This window comes from Channa argus, chromosome 17 (genome assembly GCF_033026475.1).
Source record: "Channa argus isolate prfri chromosome 17, Channa argus male v1.0, whole genome shotgun sequence".
Taxonomy (NCBI): domain Eukaryota; kingdom Metazoa; phylum Chordata; class Actinopteri; order Anabantiformes; family Channidae; genus Channa; species Channa argus.
In genome coordinates, this window is record NC_090213.1 from 691,673 (window position 1) to 712,882 (window position 21,210).

At 41.0% G+C, this 21,210-nt stretch overlaps 2 protein-coding genes across 13 annotated transcripts; one reads left to right on the plus strand and one right to left on the minus strand.

The window, feature by feature from the left end:
• Positions 1 to 1,405: 1,405 nt before the first annotated feature.
• Positions 1,406 to 5,782, minus strand: allc (allantoicase). 3 transcript variants are annotated; one of them, XM_067481260.1, is made up of 11 exons: positions 5,537 to 5,778; positions 5,284 to 5,376; positions 3,612 to 3,699; positions 3,295 to 3,414; positions 2,871 to 2,950; positions 2,585 to 2,717; positions 2,357 to 2,512; positions 2,148 to 2,221; positions 1,946 to 2,054; positions 1,734 to 1,852; positions 1,406 to 1,651 (listed from the first exon to the last, which is right to left on the minus strand). In XM_067481260.1, the coding sequence occupies exons 1-11, from the start codon at positions 5,624 to 5,626 to the stop codon at positions 1,478 to 1,480; spliced, it is 1,236 nt and encodes a 411-aa protein (XP_067337361.1). In that variant the 5' UTR covers positions 5,627 to 5,778; the 3' UTR covers positions 1,406 to 1,477. The 3 variants fall into 3 exon arrangements, with proteins under 3 accessions (XP_067337361.1, XP_067337362.1, XP_067337363.1); XM_067481261.1 differs by having other exon boundaries at positions 5,284 to 5,334; positions 5,537 to 5,774; XM_067481262.1 differs by lacking the exons at positions 2,148 to 2,221; positions 2,357 to 2,512 and having other exon boundaries at positions 2,568 to 2,717; positions 5,537 to 5,782.
• A 1,089-nt stretch (positions 5,783 to 6,871) lies between these two features.
• On the plus strand, positions 6,872 to 21,136 carry LOC137102077 (NACHT, LRR and PYD domains-containing protein 3-like). Of its 10 annotated transcripts, none has more exons than XM_067481196.1 (17): positions 6,872 to 6,956; positions 7,294 to 7,388; positions 7,504 to 7,603; positions 8,391 to 8,501; positions 8,712 to 8,813; positions 9,434 to 9,512; positions 10,090 to 10,318; positions 11,621 to 13,397; positions 13,499 to 13,672; positions 13,768 to 13,941; positions 14,034 to 14,207; positions 14,297 to 14,464; positions 14,984 to 15,160; positions 17,111 to 17,284; positions 18,285 to 18,458; positions 18,589 to 18,635; positions 18,994 to 21,136. In XM_067481196.1, the coding sequence occupies exons 4-17, from the start codon at positions 8,392 to 8,394 to the stop codon at positions 19,527 to 19,529; spliced, it is 4,095 nt and encodes a 1,364-aa protein (XP_067337297.1). In that variant the 5' UTR covers positions 6,872 to 6,956; positions 7,294 to 7,388; positions 7,504 to 7,603; position 8,391; the 3' UTR covers positions 19,530 to 21,136. The 10 variants fall into 10 exon arrangements, with proteins under 10 accessions (XP_067337297.1, XP_067337296.1, XP_067337303.1 ...); XM_067481197.1 differs by having other exon boundaries at positions 6,891 to 6,956; positions 7,321 to 7,388; XM_067481195.1 differs by lacking the exon at positions 7,504 to 7,603.
• The last annotated feature ends 74 nt before the right edge of the window (positions 21,137 to 21,210 follow it).

Sequence of the window (21,210 nt, forward strand, 5' to 3'; positions counted from 1 at the left end):
TTTGGAGTGTGTCTTTGTTCTATTTAGAGAGAAATAAGTTTAAATGATTTTATTCTGTTCCCCTGACATGGGGAATGCTTTCATGGTTCCCAGTGTTAATTGTATTGTAGCAGGTCTTAGAGTCCTCCTTGTCCATTCCTGAATAACATCTGTGTGGGGAGGGCGGAAGGTGGGAGGGGGATGACGTGATTCAAACTGACCTTGAGCGTGAGACAGACAGACGAGGTCCAGAGGAAATCAATCAGTGGCTGATCGATGACCATTAGGTTGTTTTATCAGTAATTTCTAAAGAAGATGAAGGTGGAGACGTCATTGATCCCTCTCCTCCCCCCACAACCTCATCAACTGAGAAATATTCAGCTCTGGTGAGGAGTGTGTGAAATGAGTGTGGTGAGGAGAAACAGACGCATCACAAACAAGGTTTGTTTGCATCAGCTGCAATCATTTACATTTTCACCCGTTAAATGAACTTTCAGCCAGCAGTTCACAGTAAACCAGTCTGTGACGGTTTTGGAAAAACCTTTGAAAGAGGGTTGTGAGCTTTTTCAAAGATCAACCGAGGTTCTAGGAGAACAGAACAATCTTCAACAAGCAGAACGAAAGTCCTGGCTTGTTTCATGGCTGGAACAAACTAATGTTGTAGGTGGTTTTAATGTTGTGGCTGACGTGCATTTGGAACCAAACTTGCTGAAAACGCTCTGCTTTTCACTCAGAGCCAATATTTAGATTTTGTTGGTCAGAAAAAACGCTGCAGTCACAGCTCTGTCCTCTGTCCCCCGACATCTTCCCATTTAGCCACCAGGTGTCCTCATCTCCCTTACATGTTCCTGCTTCACCTGCACACCTGTTCCCCACTGACTAATCACCTCTCCAGTAATTATCCTGTACCTGCCAGTTTCCCTGAATCCTGAATGCATGGACGTGGGTGCCTTGATTGCCCAGGTTTCAAGGATTTGCCACCTTATCTCTTCCATTTGGAACCAGTTTCTGCCCACAGTAAGGACTGACCTGTGCCTTTCAAATGGCCTTTGCTTCCTGTTATCACTGCCTGGACTGTTTGTTGGATGTTCAGTAAGTCTGTCTAGTTTTGAATTACAGCCTCCATTTGACCTGTGAGTCTATGACTGGTGTTCTCCCTGCCAATGGTTCTACATGATTCATTCACACAGGTACAGGTCAAAGGTTTGTGAAACAACTGATCAGAAAAGTAAATCCACACCTGCCAAACAAAAGAAATCTCTGTGACAATGGTACATGTCTTAAACCATCAGTGTCTTTCACAGTAAACTAAAAGTCTGTAGACGCCACAGTGACAGCACTGTCTATTATTAGTGTGCACACAGCACTGTGAAGCTTCTTTTTTGTGTCTGTGCTATATATTATCTTCAAGCAAAAAGAGCATCAGGCTGGTTGTGTGTTTTATTGTTACACCACAGACTCATGAGTGTTTGCATTTCAGTAAGCTCTGAGGTGACTCTCACAGTTTGGATGCTGCTATATGCTGATTGGATGGAGCTGCTTTCGTGGGTCGACCCCATATCCGCAGCCGACTGACGCCTCCGTCTGGGGCGATGATGACACGGACGTGACTGACAGGTCGGTTCAGAGTCAGCTCCACCCCGCTGTAGTGGTGTCTGAGGTGAGGACGAAGCTGCAGGACACAGGGGAAGATGCCATTAAGGAGTCTGTTTTTCCAGAACGTGAACATTTTTTTAAAGGTTGTATAAATCTACCTTCTGAGGGGCAAGAAGAACCTGCCATTTCCGAAAATTCCACCTGCTTTTGATGCACTGAGCTTCCTCTTCAGGTGTCAGAGTGCAGGCCTCAATCCTGCAGGAGTCAGGAAAGTTACCTGGATGAGAAAACACCAGGTTAAAGGTGGGTGTGTTTGTTTTTGTCTGCACTTTAACCTAAGAATTCAAGAGAGAAGCAGCTGAGCATCAACCTTTGAAGTGGTTGGTATCAATCTCGATCCTGCTGATCACTCCAGGATGACCGAGACGAAACACCGCCCACTCCCAGCCAGGGACCTGCAAAATCCCCTGCTGGTCCACCTGCAAGAAAACCAGCAGGGACACAATGAACAGCTTGAGGACAATTCTAGTAATGATGAGGTTTTACAGTAAGTATGGTGTCAGTGTCTAAACCCTCAGTTTCTTGGGTCGGTCCAGTCTGCGAGCTGTTTCCCATCCATCGGCCATGTTGGCAGCTCGACCAAGACCTGTGAACACAACACACCAGTGTCCCCAGTGAGACCAGTCCTCCCACACTTAGCTGGGAGTGTAGTGACCGAGACTGATTCAACATAAGCTCAATGATCAAGACTTAATGTCCAGGTCCAATTATATTTTTCTACCAATCATATTGCGTGGATGTCCAAAGTGGGCATCACTGTAGCCCAGACAGACTCCCCCATTGGTCAGAGCCACGAGATCGATGTCCTGATTGTTGGAGACAGAGGACCAGTCTTTCTGCCCAATGCCGTACACCCGCAGTCTGGCTATGCCCCCATCTGAAAACCGATGCACATGTTGTTCTATAATATACTGTATGTATCATTATCTTACTGTGTGTGTGTATGTACCAGGGTACATGTTGAGGCGCAGGTGTGTGACTCTGTGCTTGTATTCGACCTTGAAGTAGTTGTGGCAGCAGTCGGAGAATCCGGGCTTCAGCTCCGACACACTGACCAGCTCCGGCCACGCCTCAGAGCCCAGCTGTCAATCAAACCACATCTGTCAGCCATTTCTCAAAGATCACTGCGTGTTTGAGCTAAGGACATGTTACCATGGTGATCAGATGGCTTGTCAGTCCCACCTTGGTGGACAGAACCTGCTAACAGCCAACTGTTGGACTTTTATCAGCGTTACCTTGGCGACAGCAGCCATCTGACTGTCAGAGGCAGCCATGCCGGTTCGGTCTCCTTCCAGCGTGAATGTGGGGGCAGGGTCTGGTGAAAAACACATATAGCACATAAACACGTGTGTGTGGACTGCATATGAACATACGTTTGCACTGGACAAAATAAATGAGTCTAAGTCTAAAAACAAAAAGCCAAAAGTCTCACTCATGGTCAAAGGAAGTGGCTCTATCATTGTCTATTTGTCCAATAAAGAGTTTGCTGATGACACTTATAATCAAATTTAGGTTCCCCGTGAACAAGTGTATGTACCTGTGTTTTTCAGTTACTTGCTGTTTTTATTGCAATGTGGTTTGTGACTCCCTTGTGAAAAAAGACGAAGGTAACATCGCGTTATGGATGGAGATTTAAAAATAGATATAATAGGCTGATACCCAGACAGGAAGCCTGGATGGAGACATGAGGCGAGTGGTTTCCTGTGAAGAAGGACGTGTCGACATCGAAGCCATAGATTAGTCCAGGTACCCCCAGCTCGACGAGGCACCAGTCGTGACCTTTAACAGAAAGAAACACGAAATTAAATCCTCACACTAAACTGCAGTGTTGATGACCAATTTCTGTATTAATACACGCGTTGCCCACAGCTCTCTGCATGATGGACACCTGTATCACAAGTGTTTGACTTCACCTGTGTCCCTACCACAGGATTTTTTAGAGAACAGTTCCATTTGTTACATTGGCAGATACTGACCAGGAGTTCTCTTCCTCCTCGTCTCCCATCCATCCATCCACTTTCCGAACTCGGTGAAGGCAGAGGCGATGAATTGTGGTTGCTCTCTCTGCAGCAACACACAGTCAGCACACACTTTAAAACAAGGCCCTAGTTGTGACAGTAGGGACATGTCCACACCCATAATTTGAGCAGAGCCGTTTCCATTATCTTTAATGTGAGGCTGCACCACCAAGACTAAAGCACTTGTAGCCACAGTCAGGCGACATGACTGTGGCTAAACGTCCTTTGGGCTTTGGTTGAGAAAAATTACAGGTCACAACTTAAAACCCATGTTCCTGAAAACACAAATGGGAAATCAATCACAACAAACATGTAAATGAGAAGAAATAAAGAGGAACTATAGAGGAATAAATGGTTAAAGTCCCAATAATTGTGTGGTGGACAGATTAACAGACAAAAGGAGGAAACAGACCCTAGTTAACCACAGGGAAGCTGCAGGTATGTTAGCTTAGCTTTTGGTGAATGTGTGGTTATTACTGGATTATTCTGATTTAACTTTTTCTCCAGTTGTTAAACAGTGTCCACATGCTCTTTAGCCACATGGAGATGTTTTAACTATAGGCTCCGGCTTTATGACCCCTCACACTTGTTACAGGCGTCTCAGGCAACACTGAGGCAGGAAACCTGACAGTAAAGAGCGAAGCTGATCTACGTCTGGACTAATCTGTTTTACTCAGTTTGTGCTCCTCTAAACATTGGGGACACTGACATGGCTGAATAACTAGTTTTTTTAAGTAAAATCCAGAAGTAATGAAGTTGTTTTTTCTCAAGTTTTTCTATATTAGTTTAAGTAAAAGTCTGTGAAGTGTCACTGTCCCGGTTTTTGGACCAGTTTTTGTTTAACTTTACTTCCTGTTCCTGGCTTTTATTTTGTTAATCACCCTGCTCCACTTCCCTGTTAGGTTCCTTAGCTTTGTGTTCCCCATTAACTTAGATTGTTTTCACCTGTGGCCCCTGGTATTTATACCCAGCTTTCCCCACCGCTCGCTGCTAGATTGTCTCCTCAGTTTCACCAGAGAACAGACCTGTGGATTATTGCTTTGGTCTTGGCCCCCTCTGATGCCCAATCTGTTCCCTAATCTGTTCCCTGTGTATTTTGCTCTGAGGTTAGTTTTCCTGTTTGTTTCTGTGTGTAGTTTTGTTTCTAGTTCTCCCTGCGTCTTTGACCCTTATTAAGTGTTTGTTTGTCCCTTTGGTCTGGCAGAGCCTTATGTTTACTGTGTCCCTGTTTGCCTTCCCCTTAGTGACTGTGTTTATTCCCTGCACCGTTATTAAGCTTATCACCCCCCTCCAGAGTCTTTAAGTTGATGTTATGTTTTACTTTACTTTAGTTATGGCTGCGAGTGTTTTCCCGTCCTTCTCACAGAGTGACTTTCTGTTGTTTGCTTTTCTTTAAATAAAACTTTAATTTACTGTGACTCTTCCCCTGCAGTCTCCTCCTTTTCGGGTCCTACAAAAATCAAAGTAACACACTAGTGAGAGTGTGACATGAAGTCTGTAATACATCTATATTCTTGTTCCAAATCCATGTTGTTCAGAACTGAGGTGGACTTGTTTGCCTCCTCAGTGTGTCGGTCTGGTCTGCAGAATAAAACTAAATGTTTTATTATCCACATGTTTTGTGTTGTACCTTCAGCAGGTTGGCAGCAGGAGCGAACCATTCGTCTGTAGCAAAAATCACCTGAAAGAGCAACAAGCCGTCACTTTCCACACTTTCTTGTTCCTGAAAAGATGAACCATTCAGGCAAATCTGAGTCACTGAATAAGCTGTCAAGCTATGTGTCATTCATTACATATTCACACTTCAAATAGTCTTTAAGCTCTGCTTGTCTGTAGTTAATGATTATTAGTGACTGTGTCCCATATGTGGAAACTGCACTCACCTTCCCACCGACCGACTCACAGGCCAGATCATTAAATTGCAGGAATCCTGGCTCCACTGCTGATCTTCCTGCTGCTCTCCTCTCCGCCATGAGCACTTTTTACTCAGGTTTCTTCTCAAGCATGAACAGAGAAAGTGGAAGGAGTTAGAGCCTTTTCCTGTGGAATCCGTAACTGTTTCTGTCCTGCAGGACAAAGTTCAGTCGTTCAGAGTCGAGGTCACTGACATGTCTGTCTGTTCTGAAGCAGCAAACAGTCATTACACTCAGATTTTGATTCTGTCGTTTACCACAGTTTATAACTGTTTACAACTTGACTCAACAAGTGTGTTGACACACAAGTAGATTTCATGACAAGCTGAGATACACAACAAAACAATAAAAATAGGACAACACACGCTTACAGATTATATTATACTAAACACATGGAAGTGGAAGAAACACAGCTACATTGCTTTGTGGTTTTACATCTGACTGAATCTCTTGAGTCATTTTCCCATACAGCATCTCGTTTTGTTGGAATATCTCCAACAGGGTCTGTGCCTCTTTTAACTCACGTGACTTTGATATTTAAAGGCATCTTGTTGTTTTCCAACTCTTATTTAATCTCCACTCAAACCAGTAGAGCTTGTTTTTCAAGATATAAAATTCAATTCAATTCACTTTATTTGTCCCCAGGGGGTAATTTAAAAGATTTGTAGACCAATAATATGCACACTTGGACAACAATTTCTGTCTTTCTGGAGAGCAGGGAATTGAAGTCCTGTAAAGAACAATAGCTTTTAGATGAACGGCCACTGAAGGCTGACTGGCTGATTTGTTGGAAGCCTTCAAAGTGTTGAAATAGTCAGTAACTGGGGTGAAAAAGGTGTAGGCTAACATAATTAAAATGCTGAGCAAAACATACCTGGTGTGAACTGAACGTACTATTCCATAGAAATGTAGAGAGAAAAGAAAAAAAACACTTAAGATTCAGTATTTATAATGTGTGCGTGTCAAGACAGTTTGTCACTGAAGTATGAAAAACATGACTCCCCACTGACCCTTAACCCTGCCAACAGACATGACAACTCCATGACATGAGTTTGTATAAGGTGGGATGTCTGTGAAATATTTAATGTAATAAGAAATAATAAAAAAATTTTATTTTATGGAAGCTCATGGCCACAATGTCATAAATGAAATAAATCAGTTCTTTTACTTAAAAAACAAGAGTCACTTGTGACAAACAGAGGATTTGGTTTCATAAGAGATGTTGCAGATTAAAATGTTCAGTGTTCATCAATACAGAAATAAATACTGAGGTTTTCCTTGGACGCCCCAGCTGCTGTGAAAGGGTTAAGACCTCACTTCCTGGTTGCAGCTGTTTAGCTTTCATTTTATCCCTGTTACGACGCAGATCTTTGCTCACTGTGAATCTTTGGTAAGTGGCAGTCTTCAGCAGGTGAAAGACTCTCAGCTTCTCCCTGATATCAGCTGCAGTGTGATGCACTTTAAAAAACACAAACCGCAGGTGTTTGTGTGTGAAACGCTGCTGTTTGTGTTGAGAAGAGCTCAGCTCTGTGCTAGTTAGCTGCCACGAGCTCAATGTGCTCTAACAACAACCGAAGAGCAGCAAAATGCTTTGTGCCCCCCTCCCACCTGGTGTTCCAGCCCTGGCCATATGTCATTTAATGTGTTATTTTCTAGTTGTGCTTTGTGTGTTTTTAAGTGAGAGTGAGTGCTCTTCATTCATGTGGATCTGTGTGGCTGATGTATAGGTGCCCTGTGTATTTGGCTGGATTTAGGGGAAGTGTTGGCAGCTGACTGATCCATCCTGCACTTCATCAAGTTAGAAAAGTCTGGTTCCCATAAGGTAGGTTGGCTTTTCTGGCAGCAGCAGCTGTTCTTTGTCCTCAGCCCCCAAATCCATATTTAGGATTATTGGACTTGGTAGTTATAAGCAGATGACGACTAATGAATCTGTAAAGCTTTAAACAAGCAAAGTATAGTGACGTCTGGTGGCTTCCAAAGCTGACTGGACCTGTAAAAGACTGGGACTGAAGGGCCACAACATCTAGTGTCTAGCAGGTAATGAAAGTTGAAGAAGCTTTATGTTGTAATTAAATTTGTATGTTGATATATAAATAATATTGTGATTGGATATTTATTAAATTATACTTTTACTTTTATAACATTATTACTTGATACAAATTGGTAACATTTAGTTTATGTCTCCAAAGTACATCACCATATTTACTAATGGTTGTTGGTTGGTCATCATGGACAAAAATACATGCTATATGAATTTATCCTTATTGCTTTAACCTTTCCCCCTTGAGGAGCAGTGGGCATTATTTAGGTTGTTGTTTTGGCCTCAATCTGCCCTGAGTTATATTGCTTTGCTTTTGTATCACTTTTCACTTATTGTAGTAATATTTTATACCCTTGATTGCAAAGTTTGGAATCTACTCTTTGGTGTGGGAAACTAGGAGGGAACAGACATTTTTGGCTTAAATGTTGCCTCCCACCACCTAGACAAATGTATAGCACCCAGCAAACTTCAGGGCTGCGCTAGGATGTCTGTACGGAGAACATCCAGACCTTCAGAGACTGGGAAACTGATTAAATTTGCATAATGATTTCTGCAGTAGACAACCAGATGTGGAAACTATGAACTGACCTTTAGAAGAACTAATAATAAACAACTAACTGTCTTAACAAAGTCCCCCATCACTGATTAGTCAGCTAATCAAATGTGTGTCAACCACCATCTTCTTGATCTCTTTTTATACTGGTGACAGTCTGGGCAGAATGAATGTGTAGTTTTTTTCAGGAATAAACTACTTTTTATTCATCACCTGTTTGTTTGTATCAGGATGCAGCAGCAGAAGCCCGACTCTCCTGAACCCAGCTGCTTGTCCATGAAGAGTGACCGATCTGTGGGTCGTTTTATTAACTTAAAAGCTGGAAAACCTGCTTATAGAGGGTGAGAATTTAATGAATTTTGATATTATTGCTTGTAAAAATGAGCTCCACTGTACAGTATTATAGGCAAGTTGATGGGAACTGTTCACTTACACTCACAAACAGGCAAAGTCCGAACATTTTGTCAGATTTTGTCCAATCAGAATAATAGGATCAAGTAAGGTTAAGTAAGTTTCCCTCAAGCTCTACAATTGTCTCTTCTCTGTATCAGGATGCAGCAGCAGAAACCGGAACCTAGTTGTATATCCATGAAGAGTGACCGATCTGTGGGTCGCTTCATTAACTTTAAAGATGGGAAACGTGCTTGTAGAAGGTAAACATTTCAAACTGACCTTTTTTATTATCTGACTGAAAAGATTTATCCCCTCTTGCTTTGAAGCTTTATAGGCTGTCTCAATTCGGGAGCTGCATCCTTCAAAGACTGCTCTTGAAGGCATCACGCTATTGTGAAACGTTTCTTCAGTTCCGGTCCACTTTTCTGTGACAATGAGAGCTCCAACAGGTGGATCCTGTTGATATTAGCTATCAACTAGTTTAGCTGCTCAACTGTATTTTTTAATACCAAATCTTTAATTAGAAGAAAGAGATACACACCACTCACCTGCCCATATCCATGCAGGAACAGCTGGTGTTTTCAGTTTTACCTGAACCAAACTTCCTGCTTTGGCAGCTGTTCTTCTCCCTTTCCATCAACTCCTCAGTCATTTGTGATTCTTACTGACCCTTCAACTGGACTTAACGTTCTTGAAGATGTTTTACCTCTCACTCATAAGGATTTGACAGTTTTAACTAACTGGTTTGGAGGGGCTGTTATATGTCTACAGCAATGGACCTAACAGAGAGAGATTTTACATGTCATGTTGTAACAAGTTTTCATATTTTCATAATCATCATCATCATTCATAATCCTTAAAGTTTATGTTTTCTTCACAGGGTTCAGCTGGAGACATCAGAGGCTCACAGAAATCAAGTGACCCAGCAGCAACGAAAAGACCTGGACTCCATATTTATGGTATGTACATAAAATATCACACACGACAATACAGATTAAATGAGGAATTACTGATCATATGATACTGAGCGTCTTTCACATATGCACTGGAATCATGGATTTCTTGGGACTTTATATGGATGTGGTATAGGTGGGAAAACAAATGTCCGAATAAGATGCTCCTGACATCATCTGGATTTTATCCTTCAAACCCCCTAGTATAGTATTATCTACAGTCTATATATTGAATTCGAATGGGCGTGTTGATGACATTTCTATCAGTCGATCATCACAGTGTCTTTCTCTTTTTTTGTTTCTTTTTTTTTTTGTTGTTGCATGGCTTCGATGTGCTGTAACCAAAACACTGTTTCCTTGAGCCTACTTTTTCAATCATGTTGTGCCATCTGATTCCTCACAGAGTTTCTCCCATGAGACACTTCTGACTCAGACGATCTCCTGCTGTGTGTGTGTCCGAAGCTTATTTCTCAGAGCAATGTCCAGAGTTCATATAGGAAACAGGCTTAGACCAGAAAATCTTCACATGGACAAAAACATTCTACCTGGGTTAAATTAACCTTAGTTTATTCTTGTGTTCCAGCTGTTGGAAGAGAACATTGTCACTTTTGTGAAGAAAGAGTTGAAGAGAGTCCAGAGGGTCCTAAGAGCAAGTTTTCAACAGTGCTTGGAGAATCAGAATGCGGATGAGGAGGACTTGAAAGATGAGGATGAAGGACAGTGGAAGAGCAGCAGAGATTCATTTCTGAGTATCACACTGAATTGCCTGAGGAGAATGAAGCAGGACGAGCTTGCTGACTGTCTGCAGAACAGTAAGAGTATTTCATTTATGCTGATCTGACTTCTTTCTTGATAGTTTGAAAAGTTGGAGTCACCAGATTTATTGCCCGGGGTGCTTTGTTCCTCCGCTCACTTGAACAGGTTTACTAGGTGGACAATACAGAAGGTGAGAGTATCAGAGGTTGTTAGGAGTGAACTGCCTTCTTGGGGATGGATGAAAGTAGAGACAGTTTTAGCCTGAGACCTCCACCTCTGTTGAGAGTAGGATTTTTCACATGAATATATATTGCATCTATTACACCTCTTTATAAACACTTTCCAAACTGTGAACATTATCAACCTTGAACAAGAGATGTTCAACTGGATTTGAAGTACTGATTCTAGTCCCGAGGAGTCGCTTCTCCTGTGTTGGCTCATCCTTCTCTGAAGAGGCTGTTTGGTTTCTCCAGTGTAGAATTCTGAACATTCTTCACTGCTGTGTTGTCCTTCTTGTGTTTTGGTGTCTGGCCTTTTGGATGGACAATTCTGTCCCAGTGTGTTTGAAGTGGACAGCTATGAGGGGTTTTCTGATAATCCGTTCTTCTTCTTAGACAATCCAGCCATGAATCACCAGTTTTTTTCTTGTCTTCTATCCTTTTACTAAATCTGGATGCTGTCTTGTTAAAGATGCAGTCTGGATACTCATGGGCTTTAAGAGTTGTCCTCCTTCTTCTTACCTTCCATGGAGGCATTGATGTTTTCTGCTCTGTAGTGGAGGGTCCGGATGACCCTTTCTGGTCTCACAGTTGGTGATGGTCACTGGTCAGTGCTTGTGGGTCTCCGGTAGATTTCTACTTTTAGGTTGCCACAGGTCCCTTAATTATCTGTGCAATCCAGGAGTAACCAGGCATCTTCTAGTGTTCAGGTATCAATGGCAGGAATGCTAATGAACAGTGACCTCTAAGAATACAAGGATTTCATTGACCTTTTTCCTCTTTTTCCCTATTGTCCACGAAACCAGCCTATTCAAGTCAGCAGAAGTACAAACCACCGCTGAGGATTAATTTGGTGAATCCCACAAACATTCCTCAGACTGAAAAAGCTTCCTGGATGAGCAGTGAAGTTAAAAGAAGGAAGTCCAGTTGCCATGACTACATTTCCAGATAATGTTCACAGAATTATGATTATGGAATAATTCCACATTTACACAACATATCAATCAAGTCCATTTGTTTCATCACTATATTAAATGTATTCTGCTCTACAGAAAGGAAACACTAAAACATAAATTCATGTTATTATTCATTATAATTTAATTTATGGGTCTTTGGTATTTTCTATTTGATTTTCTTTAGAAAGTCATGCTTCAGTCTGTCAACGTAAACTCAAGTCTGACCTGAAGAAGAAGTTCCAGTGTGTGTTTGAGGGGGTCGCTAAAGCAGGAAACCCAACCCTCCTGAACCAGATCTACACAGAGCTCTACGTAACAGAGGGAGGGACTGGAGACATCAATGATGAACATGAGGTCAGACAGATTGAAACAGCATCCAGGAAACCAGACAAACCAGAAAACACAATCAGACATGAAGACATCTTTAAAGCCTCACCTGGAAGAGATGAACCAATCAGAAGAGTGATGACAAAGGGAGTGGCTGGCATTGGGAAAACAGTCTTAACACAGAAGTTCACTCTGGACTGGGCTGAAGACAAAGCCAACCAGGACATACAGTTCACATTTCCATTGACTTTCAGAGAACTGAATGTGCTGAAAGAGAAAAAGTTCAGCTTGGTGGAACTTGTTCATCTTTTCTTTCCTGAAACCAAAGGAATCTGCAGGTTTGAAGAGTTTCAGGTTGTGTTCATCTTTGATGGTCTGGATGAGTGTCGACTTCCACTGGACTTTAAAAACAACAAGATCCTGAATGATGTTACAGAGTCCACCTTAGTGGATGTGCTGCTGACAAACCTCATCAGGGGGAATTTGCTTCCCTCTGCTCGCCTCTGGATAACCACACGACCTGCAGCAGCCAATCAGATCCCTCCTGATTGTGTTGACATGGTGACAGAGGTCAGAGGGTTCACTGACCCACAGAAAGAGGAGTACTTCAGGAAGAGATTCAGAGATGAGGAGCAAGCCAGCAGAATCATCTCCCACATCAAGACATCACAAAGCCTCCACATCATGTGCCACATCCCAGTCTTCTGCTGGATCACTGCTACAGTTCTGGAGGACGTGTTGAAAACCAGAAAGGGAGGAGAGCTGCCCAGGACCCTGACTGAGATGTACATCCACTTCCTGGTGGTTCAGTCCAAACTGAAAAACATCAAGTATGATGGAGGAGCTGAGACAGATCCACACTGGAGTCCAGAGAGCAGGGAAATGATTGAGTCTCTGGGAAAAGTGGCTTTTGAGCAGCTGCAGAAAGGAAACCTGATCTTCTATGAATCAGACCTGACAGAATGTGGCATCGATATCAGAGCAGCCTCAGTGTACTCAGGAGTGTTCACACAGATCTTTAAAGAGGAGAGAGGACTGTACCAGGACAAGGTGTTCTGCTTCGTCCATTTGAGTGTTCAGGAGTTTCTGGCTGCTCTTCATGTCCATCTGACTTTCTTTAACATTGGCATCAATTTGATGTCAGAAGAACAAATAACAGACCTAGGATGCAAAGATACTTATCTCTACCGGAGCGCTGTGGACAAGGCCCTACAGAGTCCAAATGGACACCTGGACTTGTTCCTCCGTTTTCTTCTGGGTCTTTCACTGGAGCTCAAGCAGACTCTCCTACGAGGCCTGCTAACAAAGACAGGAAGAACATCCAAGGCCAATCAGGAAACAGTCCAGTACATCAAGAACAAGATCAGTAATAATCTGTCTGCAGAGAAAAGCATCAACCTGTTCCACTGTCTGAATGAACTGAATGATTGTTCTCTGGTGGAGGAGATCCAACAGTACCTGAGATCAGAAAGTCTTTCCGCAGATAAACTGTCTCCTGCTCAGTGGTCAGCTCTGGTCTTCATCTTACTGACATCAGAGAAAGATCTGGATGTGTTTGATCTGAAGAAATACTCTGCTTCAGAGGAGGCTCTTCTGAAGCTGCTGCCAGTGGTTAAAACCTCCAGCAAAGCTTTGTATGGGAAAATATAACAGTTCAGAATAACTGATATCGCTTTGATCAAGATAAAAACAATGATTATGATTGTTTATTTTTGTTTTGCTGAATCCTCATAAGGCTCAGTGGCTGTAACCTGTCAGAGAGAAGCTGTAAAGCTCTTTCCTCAGTCATCAGCTACCACACCTCTAGGCTGAGCGAGCTGGACCTGGGTATGAATAACCTGCAGGATTCTGGCGTGAAGCTGCTGTCTGCTGCAATGGAGAAACCATTCTGTAAACTGAAAACTCTTAGGTCTGGTTTCAGCTGTTATTAATAGTTTATCCAACAAAATTGTCATTCATTTTATACGTTCAAGCTGTGTATTAGCTAACTATAATCTTCTCCAGGCTGAGTGGCTGTTACCTCTCAGAGAGAAGCTGTGAGACCCTGGCCTCAGTTCTCAGCTCAATGTATTCCTGTCTGAGAGAACTGGACCTGAGTAACAACAATCTTCAAGATGCGGGAGTGAAGCTACTGGCTGCTGGACTGAGGGCTTCACACACTACAATAGAAGTTCTTAGGTCAGGGTTCAATTCTGTTTTACAAGGTTACCCAATACATCTAATTGACTTAATACTTAATACTCTATATTCAAACCCACATACCTCTTTAGGCTCAGTGGCTGTAACATTTCACTGAGAAGTTGTGAAGCTCTTTCATCAGTTCTGAGTTCCAAGTTCTCAAAGCTGACAGAATTGGACCTGAGTAACAATTACCTGCAGGATTCAGTAGTGAAGCTGCTGTCTGCTACACCCAAGAGTCCACACAGCAGACTGGGAGTTGTTAGGTTAGTGTATGATGTTTTATAAATAATTACTTTCTGAGCTGGTGTAAATTTAAAATAAAAATGTTATAATTTTTTTAAACTCTTTTCAGACTGAATGGCTGTTACCTCACAGAGAGAAGCTGTGAAGCTCTGGCCTCATTTCTCAGCTCCTCTAGTCTGAGAGAACTGGACCTTAGTAACAATAACCTGAAGGATTCAGGATTGAAGCTGCTTTCTGCTGGACTAGAAAGACCACAATGCAGACTGGAAATTCTCAGGTCAGGTGTCTGGTCTTTTTTTAACATTAACTCAGCATCAAATGTAATACTGCATTGATGTAACTCCATAGATTACATACAGGATACATTATAACTATATTTTATTAGAAATACAGATACAATGTCCTCTAAAGGTACAGGAATATTAAAGCCAATAAATTTGTGTTCAACAACAACTTTGAACAATGAAGAAAATAGCATCTTTTGTATCAGATGACCCAAATTTGAAGTGAGTGAAGGAACAGAACATTAATTTGTGTTTGCTGGAGGATGTTGCCGTAAAGGTTTTGTTTTTTATGAGTCTTCTCTCTTATCTAATTCAGCAAGACAAATTCCTTGTATGTGAAACTTCTTTTTTCTAATCCTAAAAAGCACTTTGACATTAGAAACTGACAATAAATTGCAATCCAGGGATATGAAACTAAATATATTTTATTTTATTTCTTTTAACTGACTCCATACTTTATGAGCCAACAGTTTATTGATTATACCCTATGCTGTTTGCAAAAACATTTCTAGGCTGACCGGCTGTTACCTCACGGAGAAAAGTTGTGAAGCTCTATCTTCAATTCTCAGCAGCTCACAGACATCTAGTCTGAGGGAACTGGACCTGAGTAACAACAACCTGCATAATTTAGGTGTGAAGCTGCTATCTGCTGGGCTTGAAAGTCCACACAGTACACTGGAAACTCTCAGGTAAAGGTACTTGTTAAAGTTAACCAGTGGCAGCTGGTGCAAGAAAAAGTTCTGAGGGGACGTTTTGGGACGGCAATCGGAAAAAATACTGCTTAGCTGACCAACAAAGGATAAAAAAGCAATGTTGAAGAAAATGCAACCACAAGGGGGCATAACCCAGTGTCTTCTTGTGCCAGTCCCAAGTCTGGATAAATTCAGAGGGTTGTGTCAGGAAGGGCATCCGTCGTAAAACACATGCCAAACTAAAAATGTGAATCATGACTTCCACACCGAATCTGACTTCCATAACGGATCAGTCAGGGCCCTGGTTAACCACGACCGCAACCATTGTTGTTGACCTACAAGTTGTTCTACCATGGGTCAGATAGGAAGAGAAATGGAGTAGGAGTTATCCTGAAAGAGGAGTTTGTGAGGATCGTTCTAGAGGGGAAAAGAGTATCAGACAGGTTGATGAGTCTGAAGCTGGAAATTGAAGGTGTGATGTTCAATGTTGTGAGTGGTTCTGCCCCACAGTTAGAAGAGAAGGAGAAATTCTGGAGTGAGTTAGATAAAGTGATGCAGAGCATCCCCAGAGGTGAGAGAGTGGTGATTGGTACAGATTTCAATGGACATGTAGGTGAAGGGAACAGAGAGAATGAGAATGTGATGGGCAGGTTTGGTCTTCAGGACAGGAACACAGAAGAACAGATGGTGGTAGATTTTGCTGTTGAAGAAATCAATAAGCAAAAATCAATTAACTCAGTCTGTGTTTATTATCAACATATTAAAATTGAGGAGACACCAAACCAACACAGTAAACTATTTTAAACCCCCAACATGTAAAAGAGTTAAAAATGTAAACATTATAAAGAACATCATTGAATCAGGGGAAAAAAGCCACCAGACATTTAAAGACTTATTTCATTGGTAAAACTGAAAAAGAAAATTATGATTTTGTTTCTTGGACAAGAGTTTACAGCATTTAGACAAAGTTCAGTGCATCCTGAACACTGACAATGTCTTCAGTGAAAAACAGGTAAAGCTAACAATGCTACATTTTGTAGGAAGAACGGATAAAGTTATTTCTGATTTAAAAAACTAAACTCAAGTTAACCACAGTTCTGTTTTCACCTGCTCCTTATGAGTATTTTATGTCTCCTGAGACATTTGTCTTTGAATTTAAAGTGAAGTCTAATCTTTAATGAAATCATTCATTAAATATTAGAGGTTCAGCAGAGAATGAGAAAAAGGTAACATTAGCTTCATAGCACCAACTCACTGAGGGTTTTTTTTTTTTTAGAAACGCGTGTTGGGTCTTGTAGCCCTGGAACTTGAAATAACAAACAGAGAAGTCAAACTTTACAAGACTTTACTTACTGTCAACTGCCTCTAGCTAACGTTGGATAACTCTGTTTGTCAGAACCAGAAACCAGAGCTTGAGAAACTCAGAAGGAACTCGTACTCCATCAGCAGCTGCTGCTCCTTTGTCCCAGTTTTTCTTCCGGTTAACACCTTTCTTAGTTTTATTGTTTTATGCGGCTCCACTTACCCTCTTCTTCAGGCGGACTTGGTTACAGTGGATGGGACACACACAGAGACAGTGTAGACAACTGTCCATCGACAGGAAGTCTCAGGGACATTAAAACAATGTCCATTGGCTCCAGACACCCCATGAAAGAACCTGAAGCTGCCAGAGTGCAGCCTCAAACTCGAGCCCCCGGACACAGGAAGTAGATGGAATCAATTAGAGTTAACTAGATAGTGTTTTTACAATCATTTTTAATTGCTGATATCACTCTGTAAGAATAAACCATTTTTATGGCACAATTACTCTGCAATTTAAAATGTATTTTTAACATGTCTCCTTTCCAATGCCCCTATTGACCAGCTGCCACTGAAGTTAACCCAGAAAGCTTTTTGTTTGTTTTTTACATGTAATAAGTCAGTTGACTGGCTAAAATTCCTATTCAGGTTAAGTGGCTGTTACATCTCAGAGCGAAGCTGTGAAGCTGTTTCCTCAGTTTTCAAGTGCCAGTCTTATAGATTGAGAAAGCTGGACCTGAGTAACAACAACCTGCAGGATTCAGGAGTAGAGCTGCTGTCTTCTGGACTGAAGGAACAAAACTGCAGGCTGGAGATTCTCAGGTCAGGACTTTGATCTAGAATTTCATGGGGCAGTGATGATTTTCAGTAATAATATATTGAATATAGAGCTCCATAGTAATGAGTCCTAAAAAAAAAATCAGTTTGCATTTTTGCACTTCTGATTCCCTGGTCCTGAAGTGTAAATTCCAGAAATAGGGTCTGTACTGTAGTTAACACAATGTATTTTTGAGCTTTTACTTGTCTTAAATGAGATTACAGAGGTTGTTGGGAAATTTAAACATACTACACATACATACAATCAGTCTTTTCAGTCTTTCCAGTTTTTATTTGTGATAACTTCGTCACTATAAGAAGAAAGTGTACTAAATCAAATGCTAAATTGGAAGTTTTGTGGTAGTGGTGTTGAAGTCATGAAACTGGTGTTGTTTGTTTGTAGCCTAGCAAAGACTTTTAACTTCTGGGGATTGTATTTATTCAAAAATCATACAAGTGATGTTCATCTGTGAATATGATGTAAATATCATTACCTGCTGTTTTTCACAATAATCCAAATGCCAGTGGAAAAGTCGGCCTACAACAAAACGTTATCCCTATGGCACAATATCATTCATGACTCATTGTAATGTTTGCATCACTGCCAGTGGTTTAAAATAACTAATCACCTTTTTTTAGCAAAGCTATTTTTGTTTTCTAGGTTATTTTTACAATCACAAATTTAAGTTAAGTATTTTCTGTTTCAGATATGGTCATATTTCATATCACATCCATTAATAGTCAGAACAAGCAGGTTTTACATGATGTGCTATACATCAAATCATTACTTCTAGTTCTGTGTTTACAGAAAAATTCTAAACTTTGGATGAACAATGAAGGTCCTCAATTCATTTCATCCATTTGAGTTTGTATATGTGTGCTTGTATTATTGATGGGGACATACAATAAATATATTTACGTAATCATTTTGTTGGGACTTAACCTACTTTTGGACACTAAAATAAAGTTTACATTGTTTAACTGTAAAACCTTTGTGTGTGTTTAGTCTGTCAGGTTGTCTGATAACAGAGGATGGTTGCGCTTCTCTGGCCTCAGCTCTGAGCTCCAACCCCTCCCATCTGAGAGAACTGGACCTGAGCTACAATCATCCAGGACAATCAGGAGTGAGGCTGTTGACTGCAAGACTGGAGGAGCCACACTGGAGATTGGACACTCTCAGGTATGGACAGATGGACAGACGGCAGCAGCAGCAGCCCTCACACTGTTTCTCTGTCTCTAAATGAGGACCTCTGGTTCATGGTTAGCAGTGGAGCAAATGTGTTTGATTTTGATTTAATCTGTTCCTTCAGAGTGGACCATGGTGGACAGGAGAGACTGAAATGTAGTCTGAAGAAGTGTGAGTGCATTTTCTTATATGTATGATTAATATTATGTAATGGGGGCGGCAGTAGCTCAGTTGGTAAATTGTCCACCTATTGACCAGAGTGTTGGCAGTTTGAGCCCCAAATCTCCCACATGTTGCAGTGTCCTTGGGCAAAGCACTGAACCATCCAACCCCAGCCAGGCACCATATATCTGAGTCCCACACTCGGTAAAAATGTTATAAAATATGTAGGTGAATATCATGTGTATGTTACTGAATTGTTACAGTTCATTTTAAATTCAATCCCACACATGAAAGTTAATGGTAAGTTTGAAAGATTTACTTAAAGTGTCAGAAAAGCAGCAGCTGTTTGTCTTTTTATGTCCATCAGATGCCTGTGAACTGGACATAGACCCAAAAACCTTAAACAGAGACCTCCAACTGTCTGACAACAACAAGAAGGTGACCTGTGGGCTAAAGGTTCAGACATATCCTGATCATCCAGACAGATTCGACTACTGGCCTCAGCTGCTGTGTAGTAATTGTCTGACTGGTCGCTGCTACTGGGAGGTGGAGTGGACAGGAGAGGTTTACGTATCTGTGACATGTAGAGGAATCAGAAGGAAAGGAAATGGTGATGAGTGCAGGTTTGGAAAGAATGTCCATTCAAGGAGTCTGCGGTGCTCTGATGCTGGGTACTCAGTTTGGCACAATAACAGAGAAACGTCCATCTCCTCGTCCTCCGTCTCTCACAGAGTAGCAGTGTATGTGGACTGTCCTGCTGGAACTCTGTCCTTCTACAGTGTCTCCTCTGACAAACTGATCCACCTCCACACCTTCAACACCACATTCTCTGAACCTTCGTATGCTGGGTTTGGGTTTGGACTCTGGTCACATGGTTCCTCACTGTCTTTATGCGCTGTGTAGGTGCATAATGTGTTAAAAAAAAAATTTTTTAAATCCTTTCTGCTCTTTCTCGCACTGGCATCTCGTGAACTGTGAACACTTTTCTGATAGGACTTTCCTTTGATGTTTTTCTCCTTAACTTAGATGTAAATGTAAAATGACTAAATGTAGGTGTGAGCGTTGCTTGTTTTAGGCAGAACAAATTTATATTCTACAAAGTGTTCAGACGTTTGTGTTAATCCACAGTGATTCTGAGAACTGTACATTTTTTTTTATACTTCAACAACTTTTTTAGCCTTTGGCATTTATTTAAGCGTTATTTAAAAAGATGGTTTTGTAAATGTGTTTAGACACTATTAAAATGGCACATAGATTTTACCTGTAGTGAAGCTGTAATAATAGATGAAGCTTATTTTGGGACTTTCCCCTGCCAACAACAAAAGGTTCATTTCTGTGTGCCGTCTCTTTGTCCTACTGACAGACAGATATATGCTGTTCTGCTGATGGCATCAGGGTTGTTTCTGACATTTACTGTTCACACCGGTTTACGCCATTACGTCATACACACTATTAAATAATTGTGTGTTACTTAAACATTAAAACATGTATTTTGTGTGTTAGTCTGGTCCCCCATCGACTTCCTCCTGTAATACAACTCTTCTCTCAGTACTCTGTCAAATGCTCTGTTAAGTGCACAAACACACAATGTAGCTCCTTCTGACCTTCACTGTACTTCTCCATCAACACTCTCAGAGAAAACATTGAATCTTTCTCGGTCTGAAACTATATTGCTGCTTTTTCTTTCTTCTTCTTCTTAATTGCTTCATGCACTTTCTAGTTCATTGTTTGCATTATCAAACTGTCTTTTTCATTTTTTTATGTTCAACTGCAAAGTAGCTCATCATACTTTTTAACACACTCTCTTATCAGCCCTTTTCCAAATTAGAATTTATTTAAGATGAATCACTACCGAGTTATTCTGGCCTTATGAAAATGAAAAATCCAGGAGCTCATTTACAACTAGTAATTTGGCTGAGGCTTTTATCCTGAGTGACTTACAAGTAATGTCCAAAGCAAATCAGTGAATATTTTAATATTATGTTGGAGTAAATTAGTATTAATTCCAGTATAAATACAAGGTATCACTCTGCCTTGTTAAGTACAAACATTAGAAAAGGTTTGCAGGTAGCCTACTGGAAACCACTATAGCAGGCTGAACACATACAAAGGTAGTTTGTGTGACAAATTCTACAGAACATAATGTGTCATATAACGTGGGTTTCAATAAAAGGTATTTAAAAAATGTTTACTCATTTGAATGGAGGTAAGTTATGCCTTAAAAGACATTAATAAGAAAGGAGGTTTAAGAGAAAAGTAAATCTTCTGAAGTGTGGTACGATACATCAATACTAGCACTACCTGTTATAACAATATGGAATATTAGGTGCTAGAAGTTGTTATGTTAGTATTTTGTTGGATGATCTGTTCTGTTATTTTGGTTATGTTAATTATATGTTGTGTATATTTTATTATGTTAGCAATTAGAGGTGTAATAAGAAGTGTAAGTGTATAATTGTTGGCTTTACCTCCTTAACCACAGTCGTCTTTCAATAAAACTCTATATACAGTATGAGAGAGCACATTTGGTGTTAAACAGGAACCTGCCCTGATCTGAGCCAAACACTGAGAAATGATTTTCAGA

What these genes read in the sequence shown, in the direction of transcription:
- allc (XM_067481260.1), bottom strand. Translation starts at nt 5,626, where the DNA reads ATGGCGGAGAGGAGAGCAGCAGGAAGATCAGCAGTGGAGCCAGGATTC. An exon ending in CTGCTGCCAACCTGCTGAAG is followed by an intron (nt 3,700 to 5,283) that starts GTACAACACAAA and finishes GTGTTGCTGCAG; the next exon opens with AGAGAGCAACCACAATTCAT. An exon ending in GAGGAGGAAGAGAACTCCTG is followed by an intron (nt 3,415 to 3,611) that starts GTCAGTATCTGC and finishes TTTCTGTTAAAG; the next exon opens with GTCACGACTGGTGCCTCGTC.
- LOC137102077 (XM_067481196.1), top strand. Translation starts at nt 8,392, where the DNA reads ATGCAGCAGCAGAAGCCCGACTCTCCTGAACCCAGCTGCTTGTCCATG. An exon ending in GGGAAACGTGCTTGTAGAAG is followed by an intron (nt 8,814 to 9,433) that starts GTAAACATTTCA and finishes TTTTCTTCACAG; the next exon opens with GGTTCAGCTGGAGACATCAG. An exon ending in TGCAGGCTGGAGATTCTCAG is followed by an intron (nt 17,285 to 18,284) that starts GTCAGGACTTTG and finishes GTGTGTGTTTAG; the next exon opens with TCTGTCAGGTTGTCTGATAA.